This window comes from Sebastes fasciatus, chromosome 1 (assembly GCF_043250625.1).
Source record: "Sebastes fasciatus isolate fSebFas1 chromosome 1, fSebFas1.pri, whole genome shotgun sequence".
NCBI classification, from domain to species: domain Eukaryota; kingdom Metazoa; phylum Chordata; class Actinopteri; order Perciformes; family Sebastidae; genus Sebastes; species Sebastes fasciatus.
The window spans coordinates 15,132,218-15,145,667 of NC_133795.1; the positions used below are offsets into that span (position 1 = coordinate 15,132,218).

Below are 13,450 nucleotides of genomic sequence, written 5' to 3' on the forward strand. Positions count from 1 at the left end.
ACCATAATTTACTAAATGAACATCATGCTGTATTGAAGAAGACTTGAAACTAGCGATTGAGACCATAAACTCATGTTTACAATGTTTACTGAGGTAATAAATCAAGTGAGAAGTATGCTCATTTTCTCATAGACTTCTATACAATCAGACTTCTTTTTGCAACCAGAGGAGACGCCCCCTGCTGGCTATTAAAAAGAATGCAAGTTTAAGGCACTTCTGCATTGGCTTCACTTTTCAGATCCGGAGTTGCCCACTGCTAGATAGTGACTGCGAGCAATTTTATGTAAATATTGAACTCTCTATCTTTTCTATTTTAAGGATTGACAGTAGAGATTAACAGAAAAAATGTGGAGAGAGAGAAAGGGAAATGACGTGCAGGATGTCATCAATCTTTTACTCTATGAATATTTGTTTAAGTCTATTTTAGTCCAGTTATCAATACAAATTCACATTTCTCTTCGAATCAAGTTTTTTTTCTCTAACATGATTTTGGCTGCCGTGCTTTGATTGAAATAATACATTTGCGTAAATCTGAGCTATAAGAGAAGTGATTCTTCCCCTGCCCCATGGACAGGTCTGAGGGTCCTTACCAGCCCCTCCTCCCCGGGTCGCAGCGAGGTAACTGCCAGGTCATTGCCACTCTCATCAAAGGCGTTGATGTCTATCCCCCAGTTGGTGTGGGGCTGCTTGAACCAGTTCTGCAGAACGTGCTTAAAGTCAATACTTTGCCAGTGGCCGACCCTGGAGTTGAGCTCTATCTTCAGGGAGCGGATGCGGATGTGGCGGCTGCCCTGGTCCGTGACGGGCTTCAGCCGGAGGATCTGCAGGTAGACCGTGGAGGTCTGCTGCAGCGGTCGCAGGTACACCCACAGCTGGGCCTTCAGCACCTTGGTGAACATCAGCTTGGGGCTGAATTTGAAGAAGCAGCAGCTCGGCTTCCCGTTCACCTGCACCAGGGGCTCCGCTGTGGAATAGAAGACATTTACATTTATACATGTCTTATATATCCAGTATAATATATACATATATTATCAAGATCATCATCCTTCAAATAGCACTGAACAATACAAGTCCAACAAGGGACCTTTGTTGCATGTCATTCCCCATCTATCTCTGTCTCTCCCATCATTTCCTGTCATCTTCCTACTTTGACTATCAAATAAAAGCATATAAATGCCCCTAAAAACATTTTTTAAAAATCCTTTCACCACAACATACATTTCGCTTGAACGTGTGTGATAAAATTAATTTTATACACATTTTTATTTTGACTCCATCTTTGGTGATAAACATTCCTGATACAATGTTTTTCCCAGACTTTCTGCAGGTTTTGCTCTTTTCTGTCTGTTTGTGCATTGTTGGCTCCAAATACATCACTACCTGTGCATCAGAAGAAAACCCCAGTCCAAAACAGTATTTGGAACAGCAATTGCATAAACTTTCATCAACTCAATGTGCGTTCCCAAATCACAAAACAATACAACAACCCTGGGCCCGACTGAAGGGTTCAGAAATCTATAATTAAGCTGACCAGCACAAATAAAAAAGAGACAGCTGCATCCATGCTCTCAGTCCTTCACCAAAGGATCAAACCACGACTCTCTTCCTTCATGTATTGTTAATAACTACAATCATACTCGGCCACATAACTGAAAGGGATCTCTGATGGAGCCAAGCGAAGACTTTTGAAGATAAAAGAGAATTTACTCCCAAAGAGTCCACAAAACCTCTCAGCAGTACCTTTATGAGTAACTACCAGTAGCTCTTACTTTTGGGCACATTTTCCATAAAGTCACAGGGTAAAGAATAAAGTTTTATTATTGAAGTGCAAACTTTTTCCTCAATGATACTAACAAATACCATATTCTGCATGAAACGAGAGACAGTGGTCAAGACACCCAACTCCTCTGTGTTTACTTAGTGCTTTAATCCATGCGCTTTAAACTACATGGCCTCCCCACAGCTTTTTTTACTTTATCATATTAGGAGAAGTACAATGTTTCGATTTCAACACAGTTTCTTCAGTAACACAACCCAAGTCTGTTTATTTCATCCGTACCTGACGAAACGTACTTTTCCTAATGTAATAAAGTAGACAGTTAACAGTGAGTGTTGTTATCTCGGAACCCATCGGCTATTGGTCTGGATAAGCCTCTGGAGGCACGGGGCTGTATTTCTGGGGTTCTGGTGTAGCCAGCACATATCTGGGCCCTTCCTGTTCTGTGCGCAGTTCATTGTTTATAGTCCGAATAGCAACTTGAGTTGGAGTTGAGAGATGACACGTACGACCGGATTGTTTCACAAGTAGCTAGTTTACAAGCTAATTTTAAACCAATGAAAAGCTAAATCATCGTCAGACGATAGCCGATGGGTTCAAAGATTGCATTTCGGCCAGTGCATCGCGCCTCTTATCTGTACTCAACCAAAAGCTCAAACGTGATTGGTCAATACTACTCGGACTTCAAACGAAAACAAGAACCAGCTTCTGATACCTAAATCTTGTACCGTTGCTTCCAGATTCTACATGTGAATGCAGCATCTACTTATAGAGATTAGGAAAAGTCAAATGTTTCAGTTTTATAACAATTTCTTCTATAACACAACCCGAGTCTGTTTAATTAATCCGTACCTGATGACGTTGTACTTTTCCTAATGTAACAGACATTTTAAAAGGGAGCAGGGAACATCGTTGTGATTCCTTGGCAGGCAGAAATCACAGTTGCAGTTTTTTGGACTCCTTGACAAGAAATATGTACATGTGTTTTGCACACTGATCTTAAAGCCAGAGACTACCACAGATCTGCAGGTCACTGAGAAGTGATAACATGTTGGCACATTTTTGTGTAACTCCAGGTCAGTAATACACTGCTGTTGTCAACATATGGGAAATTGGTTGCTTTCTAGATACAATCCCAAGTTTATTTGTCTTCATTTTGAGTTTGAGTCCATGTCATTTACAGAAAAAAGTACACTCCTAACCCAGAGAAGATAATCAGTATCTGTCCCAACATGAAAGACAGGATACCTGAACTGAATCTGAGCACTGCTCTTTTTTTGGTAAACTGACGGCCATTCTCTGTCCGACTGCTCATTTCATTCACATCTGCATGAAGACTGTCCGTTATCACATGTGCACATGGTTCCTGTTGTTCAGTCAGGATACATTTGTGATTACATCAAGGTTGGAAAAACAGATCTATTTGCATATTAAAACAAGGATCAGTAATGGTGGCCAGTGGCCAGATGGTAACCTTAGATTCCCCTGGGTCAATCGTAATGAAATGGTCTACCCCTACATTACAACTAGCAAAATTAAAATAAGTTTTTTTTAGAGGCTCGCCCTTGTTGAAAATATATTTGTGGATTAAGGGTTATGTCAAAGAACACAAGCCGTCTCCTAAAATAGGCAGATTTATTCCTGTCATGATCCTCGGCTCTGGTGTTTCTGTGATTTGCACCACATGTCAAATCTGCTCATGGTTCATTTACATAGACCTCCATCTGATATAATGACATCCATCCATTGCATTCATACATTCATTTCCATGTAAAGCGTTCATTTATTAAGGGAAATTTATTCTGCATCTATCTGGCATAATAATGTGCCAACTGAGTACAATAGAATATCTAATCTGCCCATTTTCTCTGAGCATATTTGACACGTTATAACTCCAGATTTCTTTGCAAATATACAGTTTTTTTCTGTCATTTTTCTTGCAGAGGAGTGTTGTTGTTCCTCCTTTTAAAAAAAGCGGATAAAAAAAACAGTTCGGACCTGTCAATCATTGCTAAATCTGAGGTTGCTCAGGCAACCTGCAAATCCTTCCTGGGTCAAAAGGTTATTTGGCACCTCAGCCTAGTTAAGAAATGGGATCAGGGGTCAAAACCGTCAGCCTCTTTACATCTCAGGGGTGCTGGGGAGGGGCAGCCCTAATAGCCAGATTGAGTTTGAAGGTCAAGGTCGACCCCGTGGCAATGGTAATATGTCTTTCCTCACAACACGCCCCTTTTTTTTAAGCCAGAGAATCATCTAAAATCTCAGAGACATCAGCCACAGTTTGTTTTTGTTTTGATTAGGGTGGAGATTCTCCAGCCAATAGTAAATTGTTTATCAAACCTCAATTGGCTAGGAGAGAACACTGCACCAGGCTGTTTTGTTCTTTTTACACTAAACAAGTGTTGTAATTGAATTATGGGCATGCATTGAGGGATATGAATTCACTGACGTACAGATGGACTATCCATTAGAAGAGTCCAGGGCGAACATTGAATAAGGGCCAAGCCGGGGACAGACGTGGTCCTTCAGCCTGTATTTCCAGGGACAGTCATTAGCGAATGTAAATTATACAGTGTCTCACGCTGGACAAACAATATGTCAATGTTCCTTTTTGGTGGGTTGCTGGGGTCACAGCAATTAACGTGGGTGGTGTTGTGTTTGCTCATCAGCACAAAACTGGGAATGAATGATTCTGCAGTTTGCTTGGGGTTTACTTGTGATTACTACTTTTTGTTGTTTTTAATCGCTGCAGATGGGGACCGACACACACCAGCTCCTCCTTTGCAAACAGTCTGTATCGCTTTTGTTGAGTTCTTGGGAGAAAAAAAAGAAAAAAACAAACCACCAAACACAGCAGGGCTGAACTGGTTCTCGAGCGGAGACCCTTTCTTGAGAAGGAGTAATCTGAGAAGCAGGGCCCATACACCGTGATCCAGTTAGGACCCCGGTTATTAAACACACATGCACAACATATGAGCTACCTCATGTTAAACAATGAGTGCATTGATAGGTGAAATCAATTTGTGCCTTTATAGATCCTGTAAGTGCACAAGTAAGAGGATGAATGCCTGCAGCTTAATTACACCCCACGTCTTGGCAGAGCGTTCCACTTGTGCAAAACGAGCAAAGCTAGCTTGTAAAGACATTTAATGCCTCTGCCTGAACTAACGTTGCTCCTGCTGCTCCATAACATGTTATTGCTTAAAGAGCTCATAATTTTACTGCAACTGCAGGACTGTTTTTATGGCTTAATTTCCTGAACAATTTGCTCAGCTATACTTCAGTGTTTTAGCACTCTGATTTCAATCCTGCAGTGAGTACATGAATTCTGATTTTGCATTCAGCACCACCTACTGGAGCAACGACACCTCTCTCCTCGGGCAGTCTGAGGATGAAAACAGTCCCTATACAGTAATAACACTTATTTTACTTAAAAAGTAAAGAACAAGTGAAGTGAAGTATGGACAGAGGCTGTGTTTTTCTAAAGGAAACAGGCTTGTTTGCTTTCCCTCCTCGTGTTCCCAGCCTACTTCATTATTACAGCAGCTTATTTCCCTGTGGTATAATTGCAGCATATGCAGCGCATGAATTTTACTGCCGGCACGCAGCAGGCCTGCAGGTGAGCCTATCAAACATCTGGTGGGCTCCCTGGGTACCTGTGTCCCATAGTTAGCCCAGAGCCTCCTATACGTGCATGTTAGGGGGAGACATATAGTATATAAGGGTTTATTCACCATGCCATCTGTCCATTTTAATATGACCGTAGCCTGTTTCAAAGTTAAATGCTTTTAATAATCAAATGCAGTAATGTTGAGCCAGTTGAAAACAGATGGAGAGGGGACGTTAAGGTGTAGTTATATAACGAATAGTTAACACATGTTACCAGTGAGGGTGCTTTAATGCTGGCAGTATGGTAAAATGGTAGACTTTGAATTAGTCAAATGGATATTTATCTATCTTTGATTTCCACAAGACATAAAGAAAAAAAGAGTTCACAAAGGTTTCTACTTTTTTGATGAACACTTCTTTAAGATTTCTGTGCTACTTCTCACGCTTCCCCATGCTATCAACTTTAGCAACCTCATGCTACTTTACTGCAATCACAATGATCATAATATGATCAAATACATAAGAAGCTTAATATGTTAGTTGAAGACTTGAAAACCAAGAACTGTTTCATATTTTTATAACAAAACTATTTAATGTTCTTTGTCAGCAAAGTAAACAGTAAATGATGAATTTGTTTTCAGTGAATGGTGTCAGTTTGACAGGATTTTATGAACTATACAAAATGCTTCTGAATTAAAAAATGACCTTCACACCTCTATCTCGTATTGAAAAACAAATTCATTAGAGTTCATTCTTTATCCAAACTCTTGAAAGGCGGTCATGTACACGTGTACACGTGCCGCATAACACGCACCAATCAGGTGAAAATCCGCAGATAAAATGAGGCGGGCAGAGAAATGGTCATCTATTGTTAATGTCCAAATGGATAATGCAAAATGGTATAAACCTAGATAGGAGTTTCATTTGCATATATATCTATATTTTCTTTTCTTAATGGGAAATGCAAATGTGCCATTTTGTGGTGAGTGTGTGTTTGGGAGCCCTCACGTTGAATAAATGTGACTCTAGGGTATCCCCACGCACCTCGGCATATTAATCATCGTGACACGTTCACGACCCTTCTAATAAGACAGGGGCCACAGTGCACCCCCTCAAACATCCCATCCCACCCCAGCCCCACTCCCTCTTTGTCTCCCGGTCAGTCCCAAGGGACTGGAGAGGGTGGTGGGGGAGGCCTGGCTCGAGCTGGGGATGGAGAGGAGGGGGGTGTGTGTGTGAAGTTAGACCCCCTCATTCAGAAGCCCTCCCCTGGGACAACGGCAGGCACAAGACTCCTATTAGGACTGAGCACAGTAGCCCCCCAGGAGCAACAAAAGACACCTCCTAATGCTCCCTGTTCTAGCTCAGTGAACACACACACACATGGAAACATGCAACTATGGAAACACACGACACACACAAGCTCCAAACTGACTGTCTTCAGCAAACAGACTCATTGTTTTTAGTGTGTGGGGTTATATGTGTTTGTATTATGAGGGGGACTTCCGCGGGACATCTCCAGCAGGACGGGGAGGGAGGATGAAAAGAGCGAGCGTGCAGTGAAGTGCAATAAGGTGGACAGCTGGACAGCAGGAAGCATGCTGGGGTCTCACCGCTTGTGTTTGTGTGCATCCACACATACATGCAAGACGTTAACGTCACAGGACAACGTTCTGCTGCTCGGTTTCAGAAAGTTAAATCCAAACTTTTTTTTGAATTTTTTTTTTACATATTTTGTAGGCAAGACCAGACCGAAATATGTTTTTGATTGATTTGCTAGCCCTGTTTTTAGTGCTGCTGCTGCTTTAGACTGGTGACAGGATTCAGTCAGATTATGAATATGAATTCAGTATTTTTTGTACTGTATTTAAAGGAAACACCACTGCAAGATGAAAATTTAAGACAACAGTTAACAGTTAATTTCAAGACCATATTGTAGGGCTGCAACTAACAATTATTTTCATTGTCGGTTAATCTGTCGATTATTTTCTCCATTAATTGATTAGTTGTTTGGTCTATAAAATGTCAGAAAATGGTGAAAACTGTCGATCAGTGTTTCTTAAAGCCCAAGATGACGTCCTCAAATGTCTTGTTTTGTCCACAACTCAAATATATTCAGCTTACTGTCATAGAGGAGTAAAAAAGCCAGAAAATATTCACATTTAAGAAACTGGAATTTTGACTTTTTTTAATTTAAAAATGACTCAAACCGATTAAAACAAATCGATTACTTGGTGCAGCTCTACTATCATGCACACTTATGGTCCAATTCATGTCATGTCTGTAAAAGTGCAGAGAAAGTCTTTAAACTAAGACAACAAGGATAAAACTAAAATGAGCATTTATTTTTGCCATTTGGAAGCTGAGCAGAGTTTTGTTAACTCATACCAAGCAGAAGTAGCAGTTCTGAATTTGTTATTATGTAGCTCTGAAGTGGAAATTCTCTTCAATGTTGTTTATATCATGGTTATTAGTATAGATTTGACATTTATTTGGCTCTGCTTAATCTTCACCAAGTTGACAGGCATCATTCCCACACACAGAATTGAGCTACAACTTGACGGTGTGTTAGTATACCCAAGTGTGTCTGGCATTCAATTTGGCAGTGACCCTCTTGAGAGATTATCGTTTCAGAAATGGCTGAAGCCCCCCGGGGCGAAGGTTTCAGGAGGGACGTAGCTCAGAGGTGACTGATGGAAAACGGAAGGAATAGAATAAACACTTGAGAGGCAAAACCCATACAGATGTAACAATGATCATTTCTTGATTTGCAGGCTGATCATATGTCACTGAATATGGTGATTATGTGCTATATATTTCTTCAATCATTTGATGAGTTATTTCACTGGTTAACATGTTACATCTTAAATGGAATAACCCGAAGACAAAACGTACACCTATTATCAACTTGCACTGGTCATCAAGTCAATGTACTGTAAACTACTGTTACCAAGGAAATACGCAAAACAGTAAAACTGCCAAACTGTGCAGGACAGAAACCTGGTCGGCCTAAAGGAGCTATGATTTTATCAACAGTTTGGGTCTTTTACTATCTGCTATTGCTCAATGAAACAAGCACAGCTAACCCAACATACAAACTCTGCAGCAACATACAATACAAAACAACGAAAGACTACAAGTTTACTCTGTAACAGAAACTAAAGCAGTTCAGTTCATATCATGTGACAGCAACATTCACTATAAGACAGACAAATTACTGGTTGTTAACTTAGTTTGTTCATCTCTGCAGACAGCAACAGCAAAACCTGCAGCAAAAGGATTATAATTTAAACTGCATGACTGCTGATCTTCTGTTGTTGGTTGTTGTGTTTGTTGTCTCACTTGATGGAGCAAATTTCTCAGGCTGTTATTATACACCGTTTGTAGCTATACCTACGAAAAGCAATTGTGAACCAGGGAGTATAAAGAGTGAAAGAAAAGCAAGACATTCACCCAGGAGACAGGTGTTCGTACCCCGTGTGAAACCCGAGGTCAACGTTGATTTATTTGTCACGTAACTTCCAGACTTAAGTTATGGCACTTCCGAAGTTATTTTAACCCAAACCACGATCTTTTCCTAAATGTAACAAAGTAGTTTTGTTGCCTAAACCTGTTGCTGGACATTCGTCACGTGTCGCTGGACATTTGTAGGAAAACACATGAAAAATGAGGAATAACTTTTCGTAACGTATCATACAAACCGCTGTATGAGGACACTGTTCTACATTAACACCTGCTACAAGTGACCTACGACAACACATACTGTATAAACACTGAGATGTAGTTACAAAGACTCAAGTTTGACCTCTGAGATCATGTTTCTCTCTAGTGAGACATCGCCACTAATATTTGTTTGCATGATCTGTGCAAAACACACACACACACTTTATCCACAGCTACACTAGTTGTACATTTAAACGAGAATTTAGAATTGTAACTTCATTGTTAATGTGACATTTTATGAGGAAAAACACAGATTGACACTAATGCACAGCAATGAAACCAGAACAGGAACCAGGTCCAATTCTCCACTGGTCATCTGAGAAAAGCTCCATTAATTTATATTACAGTACATCTGTATTGGAAATAATTCAACAATGCAGGCTGTTCTCATACATAGTTCATAGCTATACTTACAAAAAGTAATGCATTATAATTCGTATATACCCCACAAAATCAATTTGTATTTAATCCACGTAATCGACCCTACGTAGGGAGAAGGTCGAGGTGGACGGGTGGGTCTAAAAACACCGCACTTTCACCCAGGAGACCGGCGTTCGTACCCCTTGTGAAACCAGAAGTCAACATTGATTTATTTGTCACGTAACTTCCGTAATTAAGTTATGCAACTTCCGGAGTTATTTTAACTCAAACCACGATCTTTAACTAAACCTAACCAAGTAGTTTTGTTGCCGAAACCTAACCAAGTTGCTTCCTATGAAGACGGAAGTTTATTTTGAAAAGACTGTATGCATGTAACAAGCAGAAATTGACACGTGCATCACGTGTTCCTGGACATTCATAGGAAAACGCATATGAATAGTTGTTATGTTGAACAATGGCATTGAGCTGCTGTAACAATGCATTGCATTAGACACATTCTCTGCACTAACATCCAAATCTATATGATATCCCATAGATAGGTAGTGAAGTGTCACTTTTTGTCATTATATGACAATTTGCTATACAGCAAGCAAAATCACCTTTTCAATCAAGTCCTGAAATCTATTCTTCCCTCCAAAAATATGCAAAATGTTTTAAGGTGTATATCTTATGTCTGAGATTATTTGTCTATGATAAAATGTTGTCATTAGTGCATTCATTGACAAGAACATGATCCCTCACTGGCTTCCAAATCAGGAACACAGGTTATTGTGTTGCTGGAAGGCACGACTGGCCTGGAAGTACTGCTTCAGGGAATTGAGGTGATAATTTTGTCCCCATGCCACCCATGTTCTTGACATTGTACATTACTTTTGACACTTTACATGCAAAATAATAAAAACACCTGTACTAATTATGCAGATGACACCCACATTTATCTCTCTCACCCAGTGGCAATGCTCCCTTAGATTCAGCAACCTGTGTATTCAACAAATTAGTGATTAGATGATGCAGACAAAACTTTGATTATTCTCTCTTTTCAAAACATCATATGCCTCTGTGATAGTCTGATAAATGTCCCTAGACTCCAAATTAAACATGGAGAAGCACCACTTAGTTGTTATGCTCCATTTAGCTGGAACAAGCTTCCAAAATGTACAAGACAATGAAGTTCACCTCTCAAAGCAGGTTAAAAACTAGTTTGCTCACCACTTTAAGATACTGTAGGTTGTGAAATGGTACCGTTTTGTCATTTTATGACATATTACTATACTGCAAACAAAACTACCTTAACTATGCGTTAATTTACTATCAAGTCCTGAAATCTATTCTTCCCACCAAAAATATGCAAAATGTTTAATATTGTATATCTTATGTCTGAGATTAATTGGCTGTAATAAAATGTTATTTCTTCATTGCAGAGGACTAGTAGATTGATCTTTGTTATTAGTGCATTCATTGACAAGAACATGATCCCTCACTGGCTTCCCAATCGTGAACATAGCCAATTGTGTTTGCTGGAATGCACAACTGGGACTTGAGGTGATAATTGTGGCCCCATGCAAACCATGTACATGACTTTTGATACTTTACACGCAAAATAATAAAAACACCTGTCCTAATTATGCAGATGACACCCACATTTATCTCTCTCACCCAGTGGCAATGCTCGTTTAGACTCAGTAATCTGTGTATTCAACAAATCAATAATGAGATGATACAGATACAGACAAAACTGTGATCATTCTCTCTTTTCCAAACATCATATGCTCTCTAGCAGCAGTCTGATAAACGTCCCCACTCCAAACTAAACATGGAGAAGCACCACTTAGTTTTTATGCTCCATGTAGCTGGAAGAAACTTCCAGAATAAATAAGACTGTGGAATTCACCTCTCAATGCAGGTTAAAAACAAGTTTGCTCACCACCATAAGACCATTATCCATACCAGACTTTCATTCTGTATTCATCTCTATTTGTCTGTGTTTTTATTTTTTCTGATTCAATTGGTGTTTTCAATGTCCTTTCGTCTCCAATTTCTTTTGTCTTCTCGTGTATGAACCGTGGTTAAATAAACTTTTCTGAACTTCTAGCCTGCTCTCTTGCAAAAAAATGAATCTAATCCGGCAAAAGAAATCATAAACATGTATGTCACTATGACAAGGAGGGGACTGATCGGTATTGATGAATGTATTGTAGCTCAACCTGACACTACTCTCAAACTGAGGGACCAGCAGGCCAGAATTGCCTTTTTAAAATATTGTCCTTTAATCTCTTTCCCTACATGATTACATACATATTGATAGTTTCATCACAGTCCAAGCTAAAAAAAAAAGTGCCATATTTCTCCCTGACAGTCTTTCTGTTTGAGCGCACTCAGTTACTGAAAAAAATCCCTCAAGCCATGAAAAATCTGTCAGAGTCTCGGCCAAGAGTTTTCTCTAAAGACAATGTTTAGTTCAGTGTGACCAACACTGCCTCAAGGAGGCATTTCCTTCTACACTGTTTCCTCGAGATTTTCTAAGCAACGTGAACGTTGTTCCCTTTATGAGCTGTATTGTACATTATATAAATCAAACTTGGCTCTTGTCCCTAAAGAAATCTCTTCGACTGTGCATTTTCCATAATGAACTTCCTGCGGTGTTGTGGGTACGGCAGGAAAAAATACAACCACAGGTGATAAATACAGCGAGAAGCTACTCTCCATTGCCGCAGAAAAGAGGCTAATTAAATTTTCATGTAGGTAATCATGAGGTAATCCACTGTTAATTGTGCTTCTATCCGACACAGTGGCTCCCTCATGGGATCAAGCATTATGCCCATACAGCATTTCCTTTGCTTAAACGCCTCTTAGATTTAATGGACTCTTCCATAAACTGATCCTCAGCAGCTCCTCACACACGACCACACAGAGCCTGAATGCATCCATCAACAATAATCCCCTCAATGATCTCCATTTTATCTTTTCACTCCTCCTCCTCCTCCTCCTCCTCACTCATGTCCCTACACAGGGCTTAATTACTGGTGTGAAGTAATTATTTCCTTTATTAGTGAAACGTAACATCTGTTTCAGGTCTTTTTAATTGTACCTATAAAACCCTTGCATGATTTCTGTCCCTTTAGGATAGGACTGGGCTGCTTGTTGCTCCCTGTGGACTCCCTCCCTTCTCCCCCCCACCCCCCTTCATACCCGCAGCGTGAGCCGCGATGCACCTAACTCTCGATCACACTCTTTGAAATCCTTTAAAGAAGCAACGAGGAGCTCACCAGTGCTCACAAGCAGTAAAAGCAGAGATTTACAAGAAGACCAAAAATATTCTTGCACTACCATGCCTCTAAACTGACATTAATACAGTCACAACATCTGTTCTCCCGACTTCTCAGTGTTGTATTTTTGGTAAAGCATGCATTAAATTCCTAAGCAACATATTCCCAAATGCCAAGAGAAAAGGCCGGCTGCAGGGACTGGTACACGGGAGCGTGGGAATAGGGGAAGGAGGGTGGAAGGAGTGAGATTCCTGAGGTCCTGGGGAAATTTTGTCCCTGTATTAATAGACTTTGGTCCCTTTGAAATTTTATTAGCCATAAAGTTGACAGTACGTTGTGCAATTTCTACAGACCTTTCTTTCTTACGTTTTTACTTCTTTTTAAACAAACCGGTCGTGCCCCACAGTGTCCAAACAATTCAACACCAAAGTTTATCTTTCCCTCAACTGATGCCAGCAACTACACAGGGAGAACAGGTGTTATCGTCAAACTGATACCTCCATGGAATAAATAAATCTATAAAAACCTCACATAGTCATCAACTTCCAGCAAACACTGGCCACTGAGCTGAAGACAGTCCGGCTTCTGCTGCTCTGTCCTTTTAGCGCTCTCCCTCTTAATTTTTATGGTTCCTGCACCTTCAGGAAATGACCCTTTTATAGGGTCAACACTATAAAAGACTTGTTTTTTGTGT

At 40.2% G+C, this 13,450-nt stretch overlaps 1 protein-coding gene across 2 annotated transcripts in view; it reads right to left on the minus strand.

Moving 5' to 3' along the window:
• LOC141765695 (growth/differentiation factor 11-like) overlaps positions 1-13,450 on the minus strand; it is a 38,193-nt gene that overhangs the window by 13,945 nt on the left and 10,798 nt on the right. For both annotated transcript variants that reach the window (XM_074631883.1, XM_074631892.1), the window contains one exon: positions 591-964. In XM_074631883.1, the coding sequence (XP_074487984.1) occupies positions 591-964 (374 nt within the window). The remainder of the gene's footprint in view (positions 1-590; positions 965-13,450) is intronic.